A 26785-nucleotide genomic window follows, 5' to 3' on the forward strand; every position below is an offset into this window, starting at 1 on the left:
AAGTGGCAAGCGAATGAAGGAGTAGTAAACATTTTTTTCCCACTACTTAATTCTATTGGTTTAGTTGCATCTTTTTAAAATTTGACTTTGGGTTGTATCTAGGGTTATTTTGGAAATAAAACCACATATCTTAAAATTGTTTTATAATTTCTACTCAGTCTAAATAGATTGCTGTCTGCTGAAGAGCCCAGGTTGGGTGGGGAGGAGGACACGAATGTAAGTGTATCTCATTGGATGGGAATGAGGGGAAAATGCCTGCATGAAATTGACGGAAGAATACGAAAGGGAGCATGCGTTTGGTGAATGTAAGAGTGCCAGTCACTGTTCCCGCTTATTTGTGTTATGCACAGCATGTTCATTTAAATTTGAGGGTCTTTTAAATGTTTTTGCACAGCTGTATAAACAATGTAACTTAAAGGGATCGACTTGTATTTGGCCTGCACCAAATTTTGGCCTTGCTGTGCAGTTCAGAGGGAATGTTGGTGCCAGTATGTAATCCATGCAGAGTGAGAATACACGGTGGGTGGGTGGTTAAGAGAAGAAAGAGGAGAGGAAAGAGTCAAAGAACCAAAAGGATGTAAAAACGCTCATAAACCCTGGGCCAACTTAACCTGGTGCTGGCGATGTTATAGCTTTTCGTAAGTGGCTCAAGAGCCTTACGAGCATGTAAATAGTCTATAAAAAGAAATTTGGACATTATTTTAATATTAGTTAAATTCACAGTGCAGTCATATATGCCTGAGTAGTGCTGAATTGCTGATTGATTTTATGTGACACATTGTGGTTGATACTGATTTGTACTTTTCTTTGCAGTATACAACATGTATATGGAGCTCAGCATCCTCCATTTGATCCTCTGTTACATGCAAAGTAGGTGTGAAGATTATTACTCGATTTTTATAAATGAAGGTATATCAATATAATATTTAAACACTGCATTGATACATCATCCTGCATGAATTGTGCTTCTGGATACTCAGTTTATAGAGAACAGTTTATCATTGTTAGGTTATTGTATTTTTTTCTAAATTTCCGCTGCTGGAAGACTTCAGCTCATTAAGATGAGAGTATTGTTGCTGGGGAATGTAACATTTCCATGCATTTGGTGCTAATCTTAAAGTGTTCTCATTTAGAGTTTGAAGGAGAGTGAATTTTGGCACCAAGTTGCTCTTTGAACTTGGTGGGGGCAGGGGCGGAGGAGAAAATATTGGATGGAAATCGTGTCCCTGAGCTGTGGGATTTGGATGACAAGTGAGTGTATGAACTGCTGAAGGGGGACATGAGTGTCTCTGAACTAGGAGATTGTCATTGTGAACAATGGGGTGAGGGAACAATGGTCTGAACTTTGGCCATGATTGGTCTGTTCAGTATGGAGAAATCCAAATGTCACTTAAATTTTTACTTTTTTAAAAATAAAAGTTGTAAATTGAAGTTAATTGTTAAATTAAACAGAAGGCACTCATTAAAAAATAAATAAATCAGTTTTTGGGTGGGAAGGTAGTAAATGTTGGACGGCTGTGGGAAGTGTAAATATTGGACCATTTGGAAGGAATGAGTATATTCTAAATTTGCTGTTCATGAAAATGAATTTTCAGTGAATATCACTTTAACTAGCCACAACATAATTTACCAGCTTTAGTGGAGCTTTCCTTTTTTCCACACCATCCACAGTTCCAGAATAAGACTAACATAAATCATGAAACAAGAAAATGTAATTTGGCCAAAGATTCTGAGTTCTTTTTACCTTATCATTTCCTCTTCTGAGAGAATTCTGCAGAATTTCTTCCCACTGCTCAAAGGTAATTGACAAAATTGTGGAATACCTGTATTCTTTTAATAAAAACTACACTCACTTGTTCCAAATTTCTTCTGTTTCCCTGTCCCACCACCACCACATTTTGATTTTTCAATCCTGGTCTGTTGACCTAGACAAAAATATTTTCATGGTGTTCACAGCACAAGAGCCATCAAGTTTTAAACTACCTTTGTTTCTGTTTAACGTAATTTATGACCTGCAAGGTTATAACAAAAACAATATTTATCCAGTATTCATTGCTCTTGGAGTGCCTGTTCTACATATTTACCGCCCTAGAGGGTGAGTGAGTTATTTTCCAATCTTGGGATGAAATAAATTCAACTTTTTTGTTTTTTTGATCTTTGGAACCTTTTCCTGTGCATTGATCTCTTTGAAGGCTGGCTGCCCAGAACAAAGGTCATTGGTGATGGCATCACTTATGACCTATTCTAGGTGAATAAAACGAGTTTGAACTTGCAGCAAATGGCTTTGAAATGCATTCAATATTTGAATCATTTTGTTGAGATCTGCTTCAATCATTGGTTAGTACATAATACTATTTTTTTCACCTTTTGCAAATGGACACCCTATGTTTGTACATTTTATGTTGTGTTTCAATGTGCAATACCTTCAGTTTTACTATGTGAAAATCAAGCTGGGTGAACAAAATGTTCAGAAAGAGCAGTGATCTTCATTTAATTTTTAAATAGCTCCCAATGTATCTGAAGTACCAGAAAATTCAGTTTGTATATAATTTGGATGAGAAATTTTAACTGTTGCTCCTTGATCTTGTGTACTGCTGGAAGTAAACTTGTTAACTAATGGTGACAGTCATGTGGTAGAGGAGTTTTAAATGGTAAATGGTATTCTGACAGTTACTTTCGATCAAAATTATACATTTCACATAATATCCAAGAGCACACCAAATAATTCTCCAGTAATGATCTTGGGTACCAGGTTTCAAAATATGAGTTAAAAAAAGAAAATAGAAATCCTTAACATAATACTGAGTAACCAGATACCATTCATCCTGTTGTAAAAATTGTGTATCTGGAACCATATTAAATATTGAGAAGCATTGATGCAGTATCATTCTTTTTTTTGGTCAACAGCTTACTCAAAGCAAATTCAAAGCCACAATCTGTATTAATGCGGACAAAGAAGGTTACAACTTTCCAGGAGTTTGAGAGTATTACAAGTGATGCTTGGGATGTTGGTGATGATGATGATGAACTCTTGGCGATGGCTGCTCAAAGCCTTAATACAGATGTTGTTATGGAAACAGCAAATAAAGTACTTCAGATTCATAGCAAACTACAAGAACAGAAGCAGCAGGACAAACAAACAGAGACATCACCAGAACAATTGGACCGTTTAGAACAAGTGAACAATAAAATGGACATCGTAAAGTCGACTGGGACAGTTGAACTTGATAGATCAGGTAATTTGAACAACTAAATATCATTTTATCTAACTATGTTGACACTTGTCTGTGATTTGTACATTCAGATTGAAATTTTCCAAGATTGGGGGAGGGGAGGTGGTCTTTTTCCTGAACTTCTTGTTCCTCTTAACCTTTGGAGAAATGCAGAATTGAAGACATTCGAATGCAAGGATGTCTTCTTTAAAAATGCAGATCTACTCTACCTTAAACAGCATGTTAACATTTGGACTGGAATGCTGTTACTGGCAGAAAGGCGATAAGAGCAGAGTGTGTTGCTGTCCAGCCAGTTGCAAGTCTGGTAAAAAATCTGTTTGATTTGTGCCATTTCACAGAACACTGAGTAATTGTTAAAGCACCATATGGTCCATTTCACTGACTCTGTAACTCTTGTTCACAAGATCCTGGATTCAATTCCCAATTATGACTTGATTTTACTTGGATCTAAAAGAATTTGTCGGGCATTAAAAACATTAATATAAAAGCATTGATTAACTTTTGATTTTCTAACATCTTTGAGTAATTTGTCTGACTCAAGTTTTAGGCCCTGTCTTAATTATTTATATGCTTACGTGATTAATTTATTTGCCTTTGTCATCCAAGACATTTACAATAATTATGATAGTCCTACTTCCCTTTGTAACTTTTCAAACTAATTTTATAGTCATGGCTCATTTTCTAAAGTTTATTTAAGATTTGTGCAGTTGCTTCTACTGTTAGAACAGATTTTGAAAGTACGTTCAACTATTAAGTACTTTTTGCATCTATTTTTGCTTCTTGTTTATTGACAAGAACATTTTTATTCCTCTATTGTTAGTACACCTAAATATTTCAGAAAACTTAACTGGAAGATGCTATGTAATGCCATCGATTAGCACACTGTCCTTTGTCCTCAGGGGCTCAAGTTCAAATTTCTTCCCTCTATGACTGAAAGAATTGTTACATGAAATATATTTGGAGATATGTGCTTGTGTGTCGTGGGCCCCTGTAACAAAATTCATTTATATCTATGTTGCTTGACTTGATTTAATTTTGAATTTGGAATTATTTTGAATGTTAAACTGAACAATTTTTTATTCATTTGTTCATCAGAATGATTAGAGTGTCATAAAAGTAGGCTCATGATGCATAATCTGAAGCATTTCATGCTGGTTGGGAATGTGCTCATGACACCTGCGAGGCTTGGAATTGCTGCATTCCGTTCACATAGTCATGTGCAAAGAAAGATGTTCAGCAGTGTTCTCTGTTGAAGGTTGGGCATTCCACACGGTTTGTAATTTGGATTGCTTGGTGGACTGTCTGCTGCCATCCCTCTCCATCGTCACCCCCTTAGCCCAACCTCAATCTCATGGATTTAAGAGGACAAGCTTTGACATGTGGGATGAGCTGTGGCTTCATCAAATTAGTCAGTAAGGTTTTAGATGTCTCAGTAAGTTGGGCAGAGGAGGTGAGCCAATGTACAGCATTAATAAGTTACGTTACCTGTTTTTCAGAACTGATAAATATAAGAAACTATATTGTTGTCACTGTGGAAAGGCACCGTGTCCACAGGATATTTTATGTAGACCCTACTGGTTGTTGGCTTGTCTTGTTCCTCTCCTCATGGTGCTTTTCTGTTTGTCTTTTGTAAAGAGAGATGCATATATTGCCACCTGTGTATTCGTTATTTCAATTTGTGTGTAGAGCAGGAGTGTTCTGTAAAGATCTGTTACTGCTGTTGAAATGGGAGTTGGATAAACTCTTGGAGGGGTAAAAATTGCAGGGATATAGATTAAAAAGCATACTTAAGAGGTAAAGCAATATATACTTTAAATAATATGACGAATTAAACTGTTCTTTGGAGCCACCACAGACTTGATGGACCAAATAGGCCCCTTCTGCGCTATGCTATTCGACGACTCATTGGAATCAGTGTAGACCATTCAGCCCCTCGAACCTTCTCTGCCATTCAATAAAATCATGGCTTATTTGTATCCTAAGGTTATCCATAGGCTTTGGTTCTATATCCCTTTATATCCTTGGCTTGCAAAAAAATTGTTGATCTCTGCTTTAAAATCACTTGACCCAGCATCTCTGCTTTTTGTGGGTGACAGTTCCACAGATCATCCTTTGTGTTGTGTTTCCTAACATGTCTCCTAATGGCCTGTTTCTGATTTTAAGATTATGTTTACTTGTCCTCAACTCCTCCACCAGCAGAGAATGTTTCTCTCTGTCCTGTGGATTCCACTCAAAATCCTAAGAATGTCAATCAAATCACCTCTTAACCTCCTATGTTCTAGGGAATACAGACCTAGTTTATATTAAATCTCATAATCTCACTGTTGAAGCCCTTGTAGCTTTCTGGTGAATATATGCTTACAGGTATTGTATGTAGTACTTGTTGTGTGACCTAATCAGGATATTGTATTGCTGTAGTAAAATCATCTCTTCTCATTATATTCTAGCCTTCTTGTTAGAAATAATAACATTCCATTAGCCTCTTAATTTTTTGTACCTAACAACTGTATTTTAGTGATTTGTGTACAGGAACTGCAAAATTTCTTTGGACCTCCACTGTTTGCAACTTTTCAGCATTTTGGGGAGCTTATGCTTGCCTGTGTTGAAATTGACCTGTTAGTTTTTCCCATTCATTTAATCTATCAATCTCATACTTTTATGCACCATGTAGACCACGTATAATTCCACCAATCTATGTGTCATTTGCAAAACTGGATATGTGGCTCTCTATTTTTGCAAGTCATTAATAAATAGAGTGAATAGTCCAGCACAAATCCTAGTGGGCTATCAGCAGTCACTCCCTTCCAATTTGATTATATACCCATTATAGCTCTATTGCCTCTGCAATCTCCTAACCAGGTCAGTGATTAGCTGTCAATCGCATGAGCTTAAATTGTAGCAAACCATCTTTTATGCGGAGCCTTATTGAATGCCTTCTAGAAGCCCATAGAAATTCTCTTGGGAGGCGGGGGCATAGTGGTATTACTACTGGTCAAGTAATCCAGAGACCCAGGTTAATGCTCCGGGGACCCAGGTTCAGATCCCATCATAGCAAATGGTGGAATTTGAATTCAATAAAAATCTGTAATTATAAGTCTAATGATGACCATCAAACCTGTCAAATGTCATAGAAGCCCATCTGGTTCACGAAGGAAGGAAATCTGTCCATACCTAACCTGGTAACATATAACTTCAGACCCACAAAATGGCCTAGCAAGCCACTTAGCTGTATCAGCTAAAAAGTCTGAAAGAAATGGAACCAGGCAGACCACCATCAGCCTAGGCACCAGAAACGACAATGGCAAACTCAGCCCTGTTGACCCTGCAAAGTCCCCCTCACTAATTTCTGGGGGCTTGTGCCAAAATTGGGAGAACAGTCTCACAAAATAGTCAAGCAACAGCCTGACATAGGCACTCTCACAGAAACATAACTTACAGACAATGTCTGTACAAACACCGCGATCACTATCTCCCACTGGCAGGACAGGGCCAGGAGAGGTGGCAGCACAGTGGTATAAAGTTGGGAGGGAGTTGCCCTGGGGGTCCTCAACATCAAATCTGGGCCCTATGAATTCTCATAACATTAGGTCAAACATGGGCAAGGAAGCCTATGCTGATTCTACATACTGCCCCCCCCCCCCCGCCCTTCCAAAATCCTCAACTGATGAACTCCTCCATGTTGAACACCACTTGGCGGAAGCACTGAGGGTGGCGAGTGTGCAGAATGTACTCTGGATGGGGAACTTGAATGTCCATCATCAAGAGTGGCTTAGCACCACCGCAGACTGAGCTGGCTGAGCCCGAAAGGATATAGCTGCTAGACTGGGTCTGCGGCAGGTGGTGAGGGAACCAACAAGAGGGAGAAACATACTTGACCTCATCCTCACCAGTCTGCCTGCCGCAGACACATGTGCCCTTGATAATATTGGTAGGAGTGACCACTGCACAGTCCCTGTGGAGACAAAGTCCCATCAACTCCATCGTGTTGTGTGGCATGGCTATCGTGATAAATGGAATAGATTTCAAACAGATCTAGCAACTCAAGACTGGGCAGCCATGAGGCGCTGTGGGCCATCATTGGCAACAGATTTTTACTCAACCACAAACTGTAACCTCATGGCCCAGCATATTTCCCACTCACCATTCCCACCAACCCAGGGAATCAATGTTGGCTCAATGAAGAGTGCAGGAGGGCATGCCAAGAGCACCACCAGGCATACCTAAAAATGAGGTGTCAACCTGGTGAAGCTACAACACAGGGCTACTTGCATGCCAAACAGCATATGTAGCAAGTGACAGACAGAGCTAAGAAATTCCACAACTAATGGATAATATCTAAGCCCTGCAGCCTTGCCACATCCAGTCGTGAATGATGGTGGACAATTCAGCAATTCACTGGAGGAGGAGACCGCACAAAATCCCCCACCCTCTGATTTGGGAGACCAGCACACCAGTGCAAAAGATAAGGCTGAAGCATTTGCGACAATCTTCAGCCAGAAGTGCCGATTGGATGATCCATCTCGGCATCCAGAGGCTCCCAACCTCAGAGATGCCAGTCTTCAGCCAATTCGATTCATTCCACGTGATATCAAGAAATAGCTGAAGGTACTGGACACTGCAAAGGCTCTGGGCCCTGACAATATTCTGGCAATAGCACTAAAGACTTGTGCTCCAGTATTTGTTGCTCCCCTAGCCAATCTGTTCCAGTACAGCTTCAACACACCAGCATCTGTCTGGCAATGTGCAAAATTGTCCAGGCATGTCCTGACCACAAAAAGCAGAACAAATACAACCCGGCTAGTTACTGGCTCATCAGTCTGCCCTTGATCATCAGGGAAGTGATGGAAGGGATCATTAGCAGTGCTATTAAGCGGCAATTGCTTAGCAATAACCTGCTCACTCATGCTCATTTTGGGTTCCGCCAGGGCCACTCAGCTCCTGACCTTGTTACAGCCTTGGTTAAAATATGGACAAAAGAGCTGGATTTGCAGAGATGAGGTGAGAGTGACTGCCCTTGACATCAAGGCAGCATTTGACCGATTGCGGCATCAAGGAGCCCGAGCAAAACTGGAGTGAATTGTAATCGGGAAACTCTCCACTTGTTGGAGTCATACCTTGCACAAAGGAAGATGGCCAGAGGCCAATCATCTCAGCTGCCAGACATCATTGCAGGTGTTCCTCATTGTAGTGTCCTTGGCCCAACCACCTTAAGCTGCTTCATCAATGACCTTCCTTCCATCATAAGATCTGAAGTGGTTATGCTTGCTGATGATTGCACAATGTTCACCATTCGTGACCCCTCAGATAATGAAGCAGTCCATGTCCAAATGCAGCAAGACCTGGACAATAAGCAGGCTTGGGCTGACAAGGGGCAAGTTACATTCGTGCCACACAAGTGCCAGGCAATGACCATCTCCAACAAGAGAGAATCTAACCATTGCCCCTTGACATTCAATGGTATTGCCATTGCTGACTTCCCCACTATCAACATCCTGGGGGCTACCATTGACCAGAAACTGAACTGGATTAGCCAATAAGTGTGGCCACAAGAGCAGGTAAGAGGCTTGGAATCCTGCGGCAAGTAACTCACCACCTGACTCCCCAAAGCCTTTCGACCATCTACAAGGCACAAGTCAGGACTGTGATGGAATACTCCCCATTTGCCTGGATGAGTGTAGCTCCAAGAATACTCAAGAAGCTTGACACCGTCCAGGACAAAGCAGCCTGCTTAATTGGCACCACATCCACAACCGTTCACTCCCTCCACCACCTGCACACATTAGCAGCAGTTTGTACCATCTACAAGATGCACTGCAGGAACTCACCAAGTCTTCTTAGACAGCATCTTCCAAACCTATGACGGCTACTATCGAGAAGGACAAGGGCAGCAGTCATATGGGAACACCACCAGATGGAGGTTGTTCTCCAAGCCACTCACCACCCTGACTTGGAAATATATTGCTGTCTCTTTACTGTCACTGGATCAAAATTCTGGAATTCCCTCCCTGACAGAACTGTGGACTTGCCTACAGCATATGAACTACAGTGGCTCAAGGAGGCAGCTCACCACCACCTTCTTGAGGGCAATTAGGAATGTGCATTAAATGCTGGCCTAGCCAGCAACACCCATGTCCAATGAATGAATAAAAACAACTTCCTCAGATATCATTATCCTCAGATAATGAAGTGTGCCATAACTGGATGCAGCAATTGCCTGGACCACATTGAGGCTTAGGTTGATACCCGACAAGTAACATTTGTGCCCTGCTACTGTCAGCTAATGATGATTTCCAGTGAGAGAAATTCTGAGTGCCACCCTGCACCTGACAATCTTAACATTCAACAGCATTACTGTTGCTAATCACCCACCATCAATATCCTGGGGGCTATCATTGACCAGAAACCTAACTTGATCAGGAACATAAATACTGTGGCTGTAAGAACAGTTTAGAGGCTGGATATTCTGAGCAGAATTACTCGTCTCCTGATTCCTTCAAAGCCTTTACACCATCCACAAGGCACAAATCAGGAGTGTGATGGAATACTCTCCACTTGCCTGGGTGAGAACAACTTCAACAACGCTTAAAGCTTGACACCATCCAGGACAAAGCAGCTCACTTGATTGACATCTCAGCTGCTACCTTAAACATTCATTCTCTCAACCACTGGTGAACTGTGGCTGCCTTGTGTTCCATCTACAAGATGTGCCTCAGCAACTTACCAAGGTTTCTTCAACTGTACCTAAAAAAAAAACCCATGACCTCCTATCACCTCAAAGAACAAAAGCAGCAGATGCATGGGAACAATACTACCTGCACATATCCCTCTGTCACATACCACCCTGACTTGGAAATATATCTTTGTTCCTTCATTGTTGTTGGGTCAAAATCTTGGAATTCCCTCCTCAGCAGCACTGAGTGTACCTACACCACCTGGCTTGCAGGCCAGGGATACTAGAACCAGAAGCCATTTGCCCCCTCAAGCCTGTAGCATCATTCAATAAGATGTTGGTTGTTCTGACTGTGGTCTCAACTCCACTCCCCTGCCTGTCCCCCATAACTCTTGATTACTTTGTCAATCACAAATCTGTCTAACTCACCATTGCTCTCTGGGGAAGAGTTGCACAGACTCACGACCCTCTGAGAGAAAAGCATTCTCATCATATCCATCTTAAATGGGAGAATCCTAATTTTTAAACTGTGTCCTTGAGTTCTAGACCCTCCCCACGTGGGGAAATATTTTTCCAGCATCCACTGTGTCAAGTCCCTCAGCATCTTATATGTTTCAACAAGATCAACTCTCATTCTTCAAAGCTTTAATGGGTATGGGCCCAACCTGCTCAACCTTTCCTTGTAAGGTAACCCCTTCATCCCAAGAATCAGTCAAGCCTTCTATGAACTGCTAATGCAATTATGCCCTTCCTTAAGTAAGAAGACCAAAGCTATACACAGTATTTCAGATGTCGTTTTACTAAGGCCCTGCACAACAGTCGCGAAACCCCCTACTTTTATACATGATTCCCCTTTCCATAAATGCTAGCATTCTGTTTGCCTTCCTAACCACTTGCTGTACCTGCATGGTAATTTTTTTGTTGATACCAGGGCATCCAGACCCTCCTGCATTGTAGAGTTCCTGCAGTCTGTTGATTTAACCGATATGCTGCTTTTCTCTTCTTCCTGCCAAAGCGGACAAGTTTACATTTTCCCACATTATACTCCGGTTGCCAAATTTATGCCCACTCACTTAGCCTATTTATACAACTTTGTAGGCTCTTTATGTTTTCTTGACGACTTGCTTTCCAACCTATTTCAGTGTCATTAGCAAATTTAGCTGCCACATAGTATGGTCCCTTCATCCAAGTGATTAAAATAGATCATAAATAGTTGAGACCCCAGCACTGATCCCTATAGAATCCCATTAGCTATAGCTTGGCAACCTGAAAATGACCCATTTATCCCTGCTGTCTGCTTCCAGTACTTTATTCGTACCAACACGTTAGCGCCTACACCATGAGCTTTTATTTTGTGAAGTAACTTTTGACGCACTTTATTGAGTGCCTTTTGGAAATCCAAGTGTACCTCGTGTACAGGTTCCGCTTTATCCTTGCTTGTTAGTTCCTCAAAGAACTCTAATAAATTAGTCAAACACGATTTCCCTTTCAAAAAGCCATGTTGACTCTGCCGGATTGTATTATTATTTTCTAAAAGTCCTGCTACTACCTCCTTAATAATAGATTCTAGCATTTTCCCTGTGACAGATGTTATGTTAACTGGCCTATAGTTTCTTGTAGCTCACCACGAACTTCTCGAGGGCAGTTAAGGCTGGGCAGTAAGGCCAGCCCATTATAAATCCATGTTGGCTTTTTCTAATCAGCTCAAATTTCTTGGTGCTCAGCCAGTCCAATTCTTAGTTGTTAAATCCAGTAATTTCTCCATAACTGAATTGGACTAAGAGGCCTTTGATTCTATGGTTTCTCTTTCTCAACTTCCTTAAATGGAGTTGTATTTGCAATTTTCCAAACTAAAGAGAGTTCCCTGAAGGATTATGGGTAAAGCATCTGCAGGATCCTCACCGACTTGCTTGAAAACCCTGGGGCGGAAACCATCATGGCCTAGGGATTTGTTTGTCTTTAGTGCTATTATTCGATGCTGATGAAGAATGGTCTGCAATAGCATTTTTCACATTGGATTGTGAGTGTACATGTTTGAGCTTTCCATTTCTATGCAGAGTGCAATGGAGCTCGGAAATTTTGGTTAAGTGAATTTTATATTTTGTGGTGTGAATTTATCTGGAAGATAATATTTCAAAAATTCTACTTGTGTAATTTACAGGTTTTGATGATTTTGAGAAAACTCCTCTTCAGAGGCAGCAATCTGTTCCTTCTAGATCAACAATTCCATTGGCAGCAAGAATTGCAGACCAAGATACCTCAGATGCTCCTTTGATGACTGAAAGAGAAATGTTTCGTCTAGAAAAATTCAGGCAGCTGCTGGCAGGTCCAAACACTGATTTAGGTAAGCCTCAACTATAGTGAGGTAACAAAGTACTTTAAAGGTAGGTAATGTGCCTGAATCCTGTTGTGCGATTGGGCAGTTTGCCTCTTGTTACAGAGAGACAGAATGCAGGCTTTATCCATTCAACCAAGGCAAGGAAAAATAACTGGAATTAAAACAAAGCGTTACGAAATGTTGTTTTAAAAAAAAGGCTATAATGTGTTGGCTATTGTTAACTGAAAGCAACCTTTGGCCAGATATCACTGCACTGATAGTCTGAAAAGGAAATAGATTTGAGAATAACCATTACTTATGTCCTGAAATCATTTGGTCAGAGTTCATCAGTTATCAGTGAGACAAATCTTATGTTTCTTTAAAAAAGCGTTTGACAGCTGTAGACAAGCAATTGAGTATCATTAACTTAATTAAAGTGTGCTCCAGTTATTTAGCAACTATATTTATGGAAAGCGGATAGTTACTTCTGAACAAGTAACTGATTGGAAGTTAATTGCCACTGTTGGGTGCTTACAAATATCCAAACCTTCTAAGACAGTTTTATTAATTGTGGAGGGTGAGAGAACTAAAATGTAAATTTTGATTTTTCTTCAATGTAAGTATGTATATAAGAATGATTTAATTTATATGGCTAATCTTCATCAGGATTAAAAAGTATTGAAACTGGGTTGGAAACTTGTTTTGGTTTTGGGCAGCATTTTCAGAATTTGCTGTGTTCGAATGAGAATCTTGCAATAATTGAAATTTATTGGAGGCCATTTGGAACATTGTGTCCCTGCTGGCCGATAAGGAGCCATCCATCCTCATCCTACTTTCCAGCTTCTGGTCAGGACTCTTGTAGGTTGTGGCACTTCAGCTATTAATGCAAGTATTTTTCAAATGTTATGAGAGTTTTGCTTCTGCCACCCTTTCAGGCAGTGAGTTCCAGATTTCCACCAACCTCTTGGTGAAAATATTTCTCCTTGCAACCCCTTTAATCTGCTCTCTCTTACCCTAAATCTATGTACCCGAGTTATGGGCCCATCAACCATTGGGGACAGAGCCTTCTATCCACTCTATATGGACCCTTCAATTTAAACGATTTAGGTCTCCTTTCAGCCTTCCCTGTTCCAAAGAAAACAACCAAAATCTATCTAACCTATCCTCATAACTAAAATTCTCCAGTCCAGGCAATATCCTCTTAAAGCATTCTGAGTTATGTCTTCATGTTCCTTCAAGTACATAGGTGAATTTGAGAAACTAGCTCTTAGTTGGGCACCTTTAACAGGCAAACATGTCAGAGATGCAGGAAGAGGGGAAAAAATTAATATTGATTCAGAATTTGGACAGAGTTGGACAAGATGATTGAGGTCTTGAGGCTTTTGAAAGAGGGGAGAAAGTTGCAGTGCTTTCGGAAGAAACTTGACTGCTGAGGGGTGGGGAGAAGGGGAAGTTTCAAGCAGGGCTCAAGGTTTTAGGGTAGGGTGATTTAAGGAAGGCATCTAAGATTTGCAAACAAGGGTGAGAGTTCATATAGTGTCAGTTTAAAGAGGCTGAAAAAGTTGAATCTGAATGTGGTTACAGTGTTAGTTTCAGTGTAGTGGGAAGCATGAACGTTTTGTTTTTTTTCACTCCATTCAGTTCGAGTTCCTTGCCTCTGGTCAATGTCTATTTCTTGTCAGATTTGAGTTTTTAACTTCAAGCCAATTTGTTTGGAATTGGGGGCGAATTTGTAACGGACGCATGTGCTTTGATGCAACTTGGTGTGAAATTAGGCATTTTAAACTTGTGCATTTAATGGCAAAATTGTTGAAGTGGAAGTAATGAGTTTTGTGTAATGTAAGTTGAAGCATGTGGTATCTGTTATCTGATTTTAGATATGCTAATTGCATAGCCTAGGGAGGATGAAGATAATGTCCCAGAAAGTGGAAAGAAAATTATTCCAGTGAGAGGAAAGGATAGGTTAAAGAATGAATAAGATCAGTACAGACCTGAGGAATAAACACAATTAAAAAACAAATACATTAAGTTATGAGGACTATGAATCTTAGAAAAATCAGTTGAAGGTAGTGGATAATAAAAAATAACATTGTTGGTAGTAAAGAGGATCTAAACAGATCTTATTTTTAAAAAATTGCAAATGACATTGAAGACTATTCCTCAGCCATTAGTTATGAAGAAGTTATACAGCACCAAGAGGAGGAGGTAATTATTAGATCATTCATTTAAGTCTTCCCAAGTAAACACTGATAAATTTTGTGTTTGGCAGAAGAATCTAAAGTTCACTGGCCAATAAAGTCTGAATTGAGATATAAAAAAACTCATGAATTTGATGTTTGCAGGTGGCCTGGAGCAACTGGATATCTTCTGAGCTCATTTAGAAAATGAGAATTAGACTAAGTCCCTCTTAATAATTAATAGCCTGCTTTGAATTGAAGATACTTGCCTGGCTCCCCTTTTTCTCTTCACCATGGCTAACGCAGTAGTACCAGAAGGAAATAACTTATCATCTGTTTGAGAATAAATATGTTCCATTTAGTTTGTGTGTAAGAAGTTTGCCGCAGACCTGGATGAAAAAGCTCTGCTTGAATGATTGTCTTTGCAGTAAATCCATCTTCAGCCACCTGGTGTTGAACTGAGCCATGTTGGAACAGTTTGTTTCAGTCTTGGATTTCAAATCCAAGCACTTGAAACCAAGTCCATTTTATTTTAAAGAGGGAGGTCGTTCTACTTCAAGTATGTCTTTCTTCAGCTAATAAGTTAATAAAACAGAAAATGCTGGAAAAATTCAGGTCTGGCAGCATCTGTGGAGAGAGAAACAATTAATGTTTTGAGTCTGTATGACTTATTCAGAGCGCCCACAGTATTTTGCTTTTACCCACATAGGTTTAAAATGTATTTCTTTCAAAATTTGTGCTCTATTTAACTGATGTATTTTATTATATAACTGTCTGCATGTAAATTAGTTATTGGATTTAAATAAGCTAGTAGCTCAAAATCTGAATTACCTGGAAAAACTCAGCAGGTCTGGCAGCATCGGCGGAGAAGAAAAGAGTTGACGTTTCGAGTCCTCATGACCCTTCGACAGAACTAGTTGAATCCCAGGAAGGGTTGAAATATAAGCTGCTTTAAGGTGTGGTGGGGGGGTGGGGGTGGTGGGGGGGTGGTTGTAGGCAAAAGCAGTGATAGAAGCAGGTCATCAAAAGATGTCACAGACAGCAGAACAAAAGAACACCTAGGTGTCAAAGTTGGTGATATTATCTAAATGAATGTGCTAATTAAGAATGGATTGTAGGGCACTCAAAGTATAGCTCTAGTGGGGGTGGGGGGAGCATAAAAGATTTAAAAATATTTTAAAATAATGGAAATAGGAGGGAAAAAGAAAAATCTATATAATTTATTGGAAAAAAACAAAAGGAAGGGGGAAGAAACAGAGGGGAGCGGCGGGGTGGGGATGGAGGAGGGAGGTCAAGACCTAAAGTTGTTGAATTCAATATTCAGTCCGGAAGGCTGTAAAGTGCCTAGTCGGAAGATGAGGTGTTGTTCCTCCAGTTTGCGTTGGACTTCACTGGAACAATGCAGCAAGCCAAGGACAGACATGTGGGCAAGAGAGCAGGGTGGAGTGTTGAAATAGCAAGCGACAGGAAGGTTTGGGTCATTCTTGCGGACAGGCCGCAGGTGTTCTGCCCAGTTTACGTTTGGTCTCTCCAATGTAGAGGAGACCGCAACAACACTCGAAGCTCGACACCATTCAGGACAATGCAGCCTACTTGTTTGGCACCCTATCCACCACATTAAGCATTCACCCCCTCCACCAACGATGCACAGTGATAGCAGTATGCACCATCTACAAGATGCACTGCAGCAACTCATCAAGGCTTCTTCACCAGTACCTTCGAAACCTGCGACAGGGCAAGGACAGCAGGTGTATGGGAACACCACCACCATCTGGAAATTCCCTTCCAAATCATGCACCATCCTGACTAGGAGCAACATCGTCATTTCTTCATTGTTGCTGGGTCAAACACCTGGAACTTGCTCACAGCACTATGGGTGTTCCTACAATACATGACCTGCAGCAGCTCAAGAAGGCAACTCACCACCACCTTCGCAGGAGCAATTAGGGATGGAAAATAAATGTTGGCCTAGTGAGCAACACCCACACCTCATGAACAAGTAAAAATAAAAATAAACCATCCATGTTGGTGTTGGTAGGTTATTGGATCGTCTGTGCTCTTTCTATCCTCCATTTGTTCTTTATGCCGTGGATTTTATGTTGTACTGCTACCTTCAGTTGCTCATCGGACTGGTGCTTTTCATGCACTGGTGAAGTGTGCAGTCATACGAACATGCAAAATAGGAGCAGAAGTAGGTCATTTGGCTCCTTGAGTCTGCTTCGCCATTCAATAAGACCATGGTTGATCTGTTAGTGTTTTGAATTCCACAATCCCATCTACCCCGACAACCTTTGATTCCCTTGCCTGACAAGAATCTATCCACCTCCACCTTAAAAATATTCAATGACCCTGCCTCCACCACCTTCTGAAGCAGAGAGTTTCAAAGTCACACAACCTTCTGAGAGAAAAACATTCTCTTCATCTTTGTCCTATAAGGGCAACCCTTAATTTTAAAACAGTGCCCCCTAATTCTGGACTCGCCCACAAGAGGAAACATCCTATCCACACCTTGTCAAGACCATTCGGGTTCTTATACACTTCAATCAAGTCACCCCTCACTCTTCTAAACTCCAGTGGAAGTAGACCCAGTCTGTCTAAAACAAAAACAGATAATGCTGGGAAATCTCAGCAGGTCTGACAGCATCTGTGGCGAGAGAAACTGAGTTGATGTTTCGAATCTGCATGACCCTTCTTCAGAGCTAAAGAGAAGTAGAAATATGATGAAATTTATACTGTTTAAGAGGGTTGGAGCAGGTGAAGCAGGATAGAAGGCCAGTGATAGGTGGAGGCAAAGGAGAGATTGACAAAGATGTCATGAACAAAAGGACAGTGTTAATGGTAGTGGTAAAGGCTAAAAAAGATGCTGATAGTGTCATTCAGAAAGCAGAATGTGATAATAGCAGAACAAGGGTAAGCACTGTGCAAGAACAACACTGAACAAGTAACAGATAGCCCTGTGGGGGATGGGGTGGGGGGAGGGGGTGGTGGTGGGAAGAAAAGGATAGGAAATGGGATAAAAAGTGGGATAAAAACAATGAATAAATGAATAAAAATAAATAAAGATAAAAATAAGTGGATAAAAAATAAAAATGAATTTTGAAGAAAGAGATGAAAAATGGGTGAAGATAGAAGAGAGAGTTCATGGTCTGAAGTTGTTGAACTCAATGTTAGCTCCGGAAGGTTGTAAAGTGCCTAATTGGAGGATGAGGCCCTGTTCCTCCAGTTTGCATTGGGCTTCACTGGAACATTGCAGCAGGCCAAGGATGGACATGTGGGCATGAGAGCAGGATGGTGTGTTAAAATGATAAGCAACAGGAAGGTCTGGGTCATGCTTGTGGACAGACTGAAGGTGTTCCGCAAAGTGGTCACCCAATCTGCGTTTGGTTTCCCCAGTGTAGAGGAGACCACATTGGTAGCAGTGAATGCATTAGACCAAATCGAAGATGGTGCAGGTGAAGCTGCTTCATGTGAAAGGAGCGTTTGGGCCCTTGGATTGTGAGGAGGGAGGAGGTAAAGGGGCAGGTGTTGCATCTTCTGCGATTGCATTGGAAGGTGCTATGGGAAAGGGATGAGGTCCTTGGGATGATGGAGGAGTGGACCAGGGTGTCCCAGAGAAAACGGTCCCTATGGACTGCTGATGGGAGGTGAGGAGAAGATGCTTTTGGTGGTGGCATCATGCTGGAGTTGGTGGAAATGGCGGAGGATGATCCTTTGAATGTGGAGGATGGTGGGGTGAAAGGTGAGGACAACGGGGCCTCTATCATGGTCCTGGGAGGGAGGGGAAGGTGTGAGGGCAGAGGCATGGGAGATGGGCCAGACACAGTTGAGGGCCCTGCCTGCCACAGTGGGTGGGAAACCTTGGTTAAGGAAGAAGGAAGACATGTCAGAAGAACTGTTTTGGCCAGTGGCATCATCAAAACAGATGCAACGGAGGCGAAGGAACTGAAAGATTAGGATGGCATCCTTACAGGAAGCAGGGGATGAGGAGCTGTATTCGAGGTCACTGTGGGAGTCGGTGGGCTTTTAATGAATATTGGTGGACAGTCTATCACCAGAAATGGAGACAGAGAGGAAAAGGAAGGGAAGGAAAGCGTTGGAGATCGACCATGTGAAGGAGAGAGAGGGGTGGAAATTGGAAGCAAAATTGATACATTTTTCCAGGCCCAGATGAGACCATGAAGCGGCACCGAATAGGTGTACTAAAAGAACAGTTGTTGGAGGGTGCCTGAGTAGGATTGGAACAAGGAATGTTCTACATACCCCATAAAGAGATAGGCATAACTGGGACCCGTGCGGCTATCCATAGCCACACCTTTTATTTGGAGGAAATGAGACAGGTTTAGGGAGAAATTGTTTAGTGAGGGAACAAGTTCAGCCAGATGGAAGAGAGTAGAGTGGTGGTGGATGGGGATTGTTCAGGCCTCTGTTTAAAGAAGAAGTAGAGAGCCCTCAGACCATCCTGGTGGGGGATGGAGTTGTAGAGGTGGTGAGGAGGAGGCGGTTAGGGCCAGGGAACTGGACATTGTTGATATGGTGTAGGGCATCAGAGGAATTGCAGATGTAGGTGGGAAGAGACTGGACAAGGGGAGAGAGAATGGAGTCAAAATAGGAAGAAATGAACTCTGTGGGGCAGGAACAGGCTGACAGGATTGGTGTACTGGGACAGTCCTGTTTGTGGATTTTAGGAAGGAGGTGGAAGCGGGCCATCTGTGTTTGGAAGCTGTGGAGGGAAGATCTCCAGAGGAGATGAGGTCAGTGACAGTCCTGGAAACAATGGCTTGATGTTCGATGGTGGGGTCATGGTCCAGGGGGAGGTAGGAATAAGTGTCTGAGTCAGTCTGTCTAACCTTTCCTCAAAAGGCAACACGTTCATTCCAGGTATCAATCTCGTTAACCACCTCTAAACCACCTCCAATGCATTTACATCCTTCCTTAAATAAAGGGACCAAAAATGCATGTAATATTCAAGATGTGGTCTCACCAATACCCCATATAACTGAAGTATAACAACCTTACTTTTATGCAGTTATTTAGTCAGTGAAAGCTTTGCACTTAAGCTTGATTAAGTCCTGCATTTCTTGGTTGGTTTTGTTAAATCAGCCATGGTTTCCTGGTAGAGAGACCAGGCAATATGGGAACACTGTAGCTCCTGGTGGCTGGAGGTTGAGTAGTTGGCATTGAGGCACTGGCGGAGAAGGTTGGTGGGATCTTTGAGGCTTTCAATGTGAATTTTCTTGTGACATTGCTTCTGCTGCCTCCACCATTCTGATGGAGCTGGTAGATTGGGTAAACTGGTGCTTGGTCCAGCAGTTATCGTTATCTCTCATTGCATGGGTGATCTGGACACCTCTGTGGTCTCTTGCTTGAAGGATAAGATAGTCGAGCAAGTGCCAGTGTTTGGATAGTGGGTATTGCCATGAGGTCTTATGCTTGGCTCGCTGGTGGAACATAAGAACATAAGAAATATGTAGAGTAGCGCGTTCGGCCCCTTGACCCTGCACCGCCATTCAGTAAGATCATAGCTGATCATCTTGTGTTTTGATTTCTACATTCCCATATAACCTGAATAACCTTTGATTCCCTTGCCTAACAAAAATCTATCTACCTCTGCCTTAAAAATATTCAATGACCCCCACCTACATCACCTTTTGAGGCAGAGAATTCCAAAGTCGCACAACCCTCTGAGAGAAAAAAATTCTCCTTATCTCTGTCCTAAAAGGGCGACCCCTAATTTTAAAACAGTGCTCTGGACTCACCCATAAGAGGAAACATCCTTTCAACGTCCACCTTGTCAAGGCCTTTAAGGATCTTTTATACTTGAATCAAATCACCCCTCACTCTTCTAAACTCCAGTGGAAACAAGCCCAGTCTGTTCAACCTTTCCTCATAAGACAACCCACTCATTCCAGGTATCAATCAAGTAAATCTCCTTTGAACCCCGCCTCCAGAGCATTTATATCCTTCCTTAAACAAGGAGACCAAAATTTCACATAGTATTCTTGGTGCAGTCTCGCCTGTATAACTGAAGCATAACATCCTTACTTTTAAGACCATAAGACCATAAGACATAGGAGCAGAAATTAGGCCAATCAGCCCATCGAGTCTGCTCCGCCATTCAATCATGGCTGATAAGTTTCTCAACACCATTCTCCTGCCTTCTTCCCGTAACCTTTGATCCCCTTACCAATCAAGAACCTATCTATCTCGATCTTAAATACACTCAATGACCTGGCCTCCACAGCCTTCTGTGGCAATGAATTCCATAGATTCACCACTCTCTGGCTAAAGAAGTTTCTCCTCATCTCTGTTCTAAAAGGTCTTCCCTTTACTCTGAGGCAGCCTTCTGCAGCCTCCCTGCCTCCTCAATACTACTTGTCCCTCCACCTATCTTTGTATCATCTGCAAACTTATGTTCAATCCCTCTTGTAATAAAAGATAGCATTCCATTAGCCTCTATTACTTGCTGTACCTGCATACTAACTCTTTTTGACTCATGTACTAGAATACCCAGGTCCCTCTGCAGCTCAGAATTATGCAGCATTCTCCATTTAAGAAACACTCTGCTTTTTTGCTCTTCCTGCCAAAGTGAGGAATTTCACATTTTCCCACATTTGCCAGATCTCTGCCCACTCATTTAACCTATCTATATCCATCTGCAACCTCATGTCCTCTTCATAACATACTTTCCCACCTACCTTTGTGTCATCTGCAAATTTAGCTACCATGTCTTCACTCCTCTCATCTAATTCATTGATGTAAATCATAAAAGGTTGAGGCCCCAGTACAGACCCCTGTGGGACGCCACTCCTCACATCCTGCCAATCAGAAAAAAACCATTTATGCATATTCTCTGCTTTTTGCCAGCCAGCTAATCTTCTATCCATTCTAATATGTTACACACTACACCATGCGCCTTGATTTTACAAATTAATCTTTGATGTGACACCTTATCAAATGCCTTCCGGCAATCCAAGTACATTGTGTCTACAGGCTCCCCTTTATTCACTGCGCATGTTACTCCTTCAAAAAAACTCCAGTGAATTGGTTAAACATGATTTTCCTTTCACAAAGCCATGCTGACTCTTCATAATTGCTTTGAGCTTTTCTAAGTGCCCAGTTATAACCTCCTTAATGATCGATTCTAATAACTTCTCCGTGGCAGACATCAAGCTAACCGGCCTATAGTTTCCTGTTTTCTGCTTCCGTCCCTTCTTGAATAGAGGGGTTTTATCTGCTACTTTCCAATCTGATGGAATCTTGCCAGAATCTAGTGAATTTTGGAAAATTAACACCACCTCATTAGCCACCTCTTTTAGGATCCTAGGAGGTAGTCCATCTGGACCTGGAGACTTCCCAGCCTGCAGCTCCATCAATTTGCTCAGTACCATTTCCCTCGTGATTTCAATTTCACCAGGTTCCTTTCTCCCGTTCACTACCTGATTTGAAGCTATTGCTGGAATATTTTTTATATCCTCTATGGTGAACACAGAAGCAAAATATTTGTTCATTTCTTCTGCCATTTCCTTATTATCTACAATTAACTCCCCACTGTCACTCTCGAGATGACTAACACTCACTTTACTTGCTCTTTTCTTTTTTAAATATCTGTAGAAACTGTTGCTATCCATATGTACATTTCTAGCTAGCTTCCTCTCATACTCTTTCTCCTGATTAACCTTTTAGTCATTTTCTGCCATTCTTTATATTCTGTCCAATCATCTGTCCTGCCACTGATCTTTGTGGAGTTGAATGCTTTTTCTTTAAGTTTGGTGCTTTCCTTAACATCTCTAGCTATCCACGGATGGTGGGTCCCCTCCTTAGAATTTTTCTTTAAAGTAGGAATGTACTTATTCTGAATACTCTGAAATATCCCCATAAATGGCTGCCACTGCTTCTCTATTGATCTGTCCTCTAGCCTAGTTTCCCAGTTCACTTCAGCTAGCTCAGCTTTCATCCCCACATAGTTGCTCTTATTTAAGTTTAAGATACTAGCCTTAGACCCGCTCTGCTCTCTTTCAGACTGGATGTAAAATTCAATCATATTGTGGTCGCTGCTGTCTAGGGGTACCTTTTAGATGTTTGTTTAAATTACTTCATTTTTATTGCTTTTATAAACTTTATTGGTTGATTTTAATTTTAAAGTTTTCAAATTTTGATTTATTATTTTAAAGCTTTAACTCTTTTTATTTATAGATCTACCTTAACTTACCTGCCCTAAGCTGGTTCCTGTCACACTGTCCCTTAGACTGAGCACTTACTGGCCAATCAATTTACTAGCTTCCTGTGACGTCACAGTTGCTTTCTTCCTTTGTCCCGTACTGTAGCTTCCCAGCGGCTGAAACAGTGAAACAGCGCACTGCTCAGCTGCTGGCTGTCTCCCACAGGTCTGCTGCACCTCCCAGCAAGGTACCCAAACTGAGCTCCCCACCATTGCTCTCCCCGCGTGTTTCAAACTGAAGTTTCTGCCACTCTCTGCGTCCTTTTCAAACAAGTCTTTCCCGCTTTCCGCGCCCTTTTCAAACTGAAGTCTCTCCCGCTCTCCGCGTCCTTTTCAAACTGAAGTCTCAACTGCTTTCCGTGTCCTTTTGAATCTGAAGTCTCTCCCAGTCTCCCCGCCCTTTTGAACAGTGTGTTGGTTATGGCACGTTTTGTTAGGAGTTGTTGGTTGAAATTTGCTTTTGCTATTCCTTCCTTGCCTGTCACATCCTTGCAGAGAGTTGTGTACTTCCCAACTCTGGCATTGAATTATCTGAGGAGGAGAAGTTTGTCACCTGCTGTGACTCAGTAGGGATTGCTCAACTTCGGTGTGGAGTCCCTCCTTTGTCTCGTCTGTTGCCTCAAATGTAGGAGGGAATGCGCTGCTGACAGTGGCATGCTGATTTCTCATTAGGGTGAGCCAGGCAATCATGAGAAACTTGTTTCTGTCACAGAGGCAGTTGCTGAGGCACCAGACAAGCTCATTTCTGATGGTGAAGCCCACCTTGAGTGAAAGTAAGGGCAGACTGGAGTGAGTAAGGAATAATTGTGGTCGTGCAATAACCTCTTTGCTAACATTATACTTATTATACTCCGACTAGTGTTATGATCCTGGATGAGACCCCCAATTGTTATAATCTCAGTAGAGATCAGTATCGTTCTTATTTTTTTTTGAATTTGAAGCCCCAGGTATTCACTGAGGGAATGAAGCTGTATGGTTCACAGTTTAAATCAAAATAATTTTAGTACACAAAATCAAAGAACATGAATACAAATAAATGCACGCCATCTTAAATAGTCAGTTATGTGGTAGATAATAGTATAATAAACTCAGTTACTTAAAATCTAAATTGAATTATTAAAATCACATTTCATCACACCATGAGACTTAAAGTCAGATACTTATTAAAAATTGAAAGATTAACGGCTTGGTCTGAGTACTGTTTTGAAGATTCATAAAATGGTTGAGATTCTTGGGCCTTCCACTTATTTCTGGCAAGGCTTTCCCTTCAATCCATAGTTGCAAACTTCCTGTTCAACATGGGTTTCTCCAACGTCTTGAGTGTAGTCGCCTCGGGTCAGAACTTCCTGGTTTTAATCTTTTTACCGGAGTTTTGTATTTCTAACTCTTTCACCATCTCGCATTCACACACTGTTTTAGGAGTCATTCAATTAACAAGATTATAAATTCTTTTAGCTAACCCACAACATTTCAATTGAAGTCTGTTTGAGAGAAATTTTTCTTTTTTGCAACCAGCATATTTTGAAGTCTAAAACCTAAACTGCTTGAACACAGAGTCACACCCCTATCATTAACTTAGGTTGACCTTTTTTCCTCCAATGTTTATCTACTGGGCAACTTGTTCACATGATTATTTACTGGAAGCCAGGTTCTTTATCAGAAATCAAACCCCCGAGAAACCTCGATCATAAAAGGACCATCACCCCCATGGAAAGTATGGGCTTTTCCCCACCAAAAACAGATAGGCCTTCACACTAGAGTAGTGAGAACATTGAAAACTTTTGTCCAATATAAGATACCAAGTTGAAGAACTCAAAAGATTTTTAGGCATTTGACGTGAGATTTTTATTAAAACAGTCAGTGGCTATCAGCAACTCTGTGGTATGTGACTTATGAAGCTATTTTCTAGTTGCTGCAATTTGAGAAAGTAGTGGAACCTGTGTGCCGGTTTTGGTTCTGTGAGCTTGAGCTATTATCCTGAATTCTGGGTTCACCCTGCTTTCATCAACTCACTAATTAGCTGTTCCCAGTCTGTAGTCAAAGGAATGTGCTGTATTGGAGGCTAGTAGGAATGTTTCAGTTGGAAATTAGAAACATCATATTAAGTTCAAGTAGGCAGCCCTGTAGTTCCAATTTCATAGTTTTAATAAAAGTTGTGGTGACATTGCTGTATTCTTAGTCACTTGAATATCTGTTTGCCACTCAAGAACTTAAAAACAATAAAATCTAGGCTGATACTTCAGTGCAGTACTGTGGGGAGTGCTTTATTGATGAGAGCACTGACTTTGGATAAACTGAGATAAAAGCAAAAAACTGTGGATGCTGGAAATCCAAAATAAAAATAAAAATACCTGGAAAAGTTCAACAGGTCTGACAGCATCTGCGGAGAGGAACACGGTAAACGTTTTGAGTCCGTAAGACTCTTCAACAGAACTAAGTAAAAATAGAAAAAAGGTGAAACCAGCTTATATTTCACGTCTTTTCTATTTTTACTTAGTTCTGTTGAAGAGTCATACGGACTCGAAATGTTAACTGTGTTTCTCTCCGCAGATGCTGTCAGACCTGCTGAGTTTTTCCAGGTGTTTTTATTTTTATTTTTGTTTTGGGTAAACTGAGGCCTGTCTTGCTCCAAAATATTTTTAAATATGCGTTGGAAAATCTAACGACCACTTTGGAGCCCTCTCAAAGTTCACTTGATTGTGGCATTCTTTAATGAGGATTCCCAGCATTGAGTTGCAGTGATGTCATCAAGCTGTTCACTTTGAATCCAGAAAAGAATTCTGAGACATGCAGCCAGGAACTGAAAAGCATTCATTAGCAAATCACTTTGTAAAAATTTTTACAAAGAGCAAAATGAAGATGGGAAAGCATACACGGGGTTACAGTTGAGGCTGAAATATCATGATCAAACTTAAGGCTTCTAAAAAAATTTTTTTAAAAATTACAAAAAATGTTAATAATAATGGAGACATTTAACAACTTTCTAAACATATGAAATTATTATTTAAGGGTCAGATCAGTTGTTCAGCGATAAGATTGCAGTTAAAAACCAAGTTACACCTCATTGAACAAGGCTTTTTTTAGTGTTTCTAACATTGATATGAGAGCAGAAAAGGAGAAGTTCTCGCCAAATTTCTCTATTTAACAGTCCTGGAAGCAGGGGTCCACAGCACAAGCTGTGGCGGAGCAGTGAATGGCGGATTGCAATTTCAGGATTTTCTTGTTAATCTGAAAGGAGAAAGACTTGCATGTATATAGTGCTTTTCATGACCACCAGACATCTCAAAGTGCTTTGCTGCCAGTGGAGTACATTTTGGAAGTGTAGTCACTGTTGTAATGTAGGAAGTGCAGCAGCTAATTTGTTGTTTGCAAACTCCCCCAAACAGCAATGTGAGAATGACCAGATAACTTGTTTTATGTGTTGGTGCTCGAGGGATAAATATTGGCTAGGGCACTGGAGATGATGCTACTCCACTTCTTCAAAACAATTAAATCTTTTGTGTCCATCAGAGCAAGCAGATGGGTTTCATGCCTCATCCCAAAGTGCTAAATCCTGCAGTTGTGGTTGGGCTCACAGAATGTCGCCAAAATCCCTCCAGATTCCAGGCCAATAATATTTTGTCGGATCTTGCAGAGCACAAGGTGACTACACTTCAAAAGTAATTTATTTCCAATGATGTACAAGGCACTGTATGAATGCAAATTTGTGGAGGCGGTGGCGTAGTGGTATTGCTACTGGACTGGCATTGCAGAGACCCAGGGTAATGTTTGGGGGACCCGGGCTCGAATTCCACCACGGCAGATTGTGAAATTTGAATTCAACAAAACTCTGGAATTAAAAGTTTGATGATGACCATGAAGCCATTGTCAATTGTTGTAAAAACTCACCTGGTTCACTAATGTCCTTCAGGAAAGAAATCTGGCCTTACCTGGTCTGGCCTACATGTGACTCCAGACCCACAGCAATGTGGCTGACTCTTAAAATGCACTCTGAACAAGGGCAATTAGGGATGGGCAATAAACACTCACATCCCATGATCGAAAAAAATGAAAAAAAAAATTTAATGAATCCCCTTCGTTTCTCACCCATCCCCAGAAACCATGAGCTGGAGAAGTCTGTTATTTTAATGCATAAAAAGTTTGCATTCTAGTTCCTGACTCCACTATATC

At 41.2% G+C, this 26785-nt stretch overlaps 1 protein-coding gene across 9 annotated transcripts in view; it reads left to right on the top strand.

Annotated features, from left to right (window-relative positions):
* tbc1d22a (TBC1 domain family, member 22a) overlaps positions 1 to 26785 on the top strand; it is a 453849-nt gene that overhangs the window by 16452 nt on the left and 410612 nt on the right. For all 9 annotated transcript variants that reach the window (XM_041202627.1, XM_041202628.1, XM_041202622.1 and 6 more), the window contains exons 2-4: positions 814 to 870; positions 2908 to 3236; positions 12065 to 12247. In XM_041202627.1, coding sequence (XP_041058561.1) covers positions 814 to 870; positions 2908 to 3236; positions 12065 to 12247 — 569 coding nt within the window. The remainder of the gene's footprint in view (positions 1 to 813; positions 871 to 2907; positions 3237 to 12064; positions 12248 to 26785) is intronic.

Source organism: Carcharodon carcharias, chromosome 13 (assembly GCF_017639515.1).
Source record: "Carcharodon carcharias isolate sCarCar2 chromosome 13, sCarCar2.pri, whole genome shotgun sequence".
In the NCBI taxonomy this organism is placed as follows: Eukaryota; Metazoa; Chordata; class Chondrichthyes; order Lamniformes; family Lamnidae; genus Carcharodon; species Carcharodon carcharias.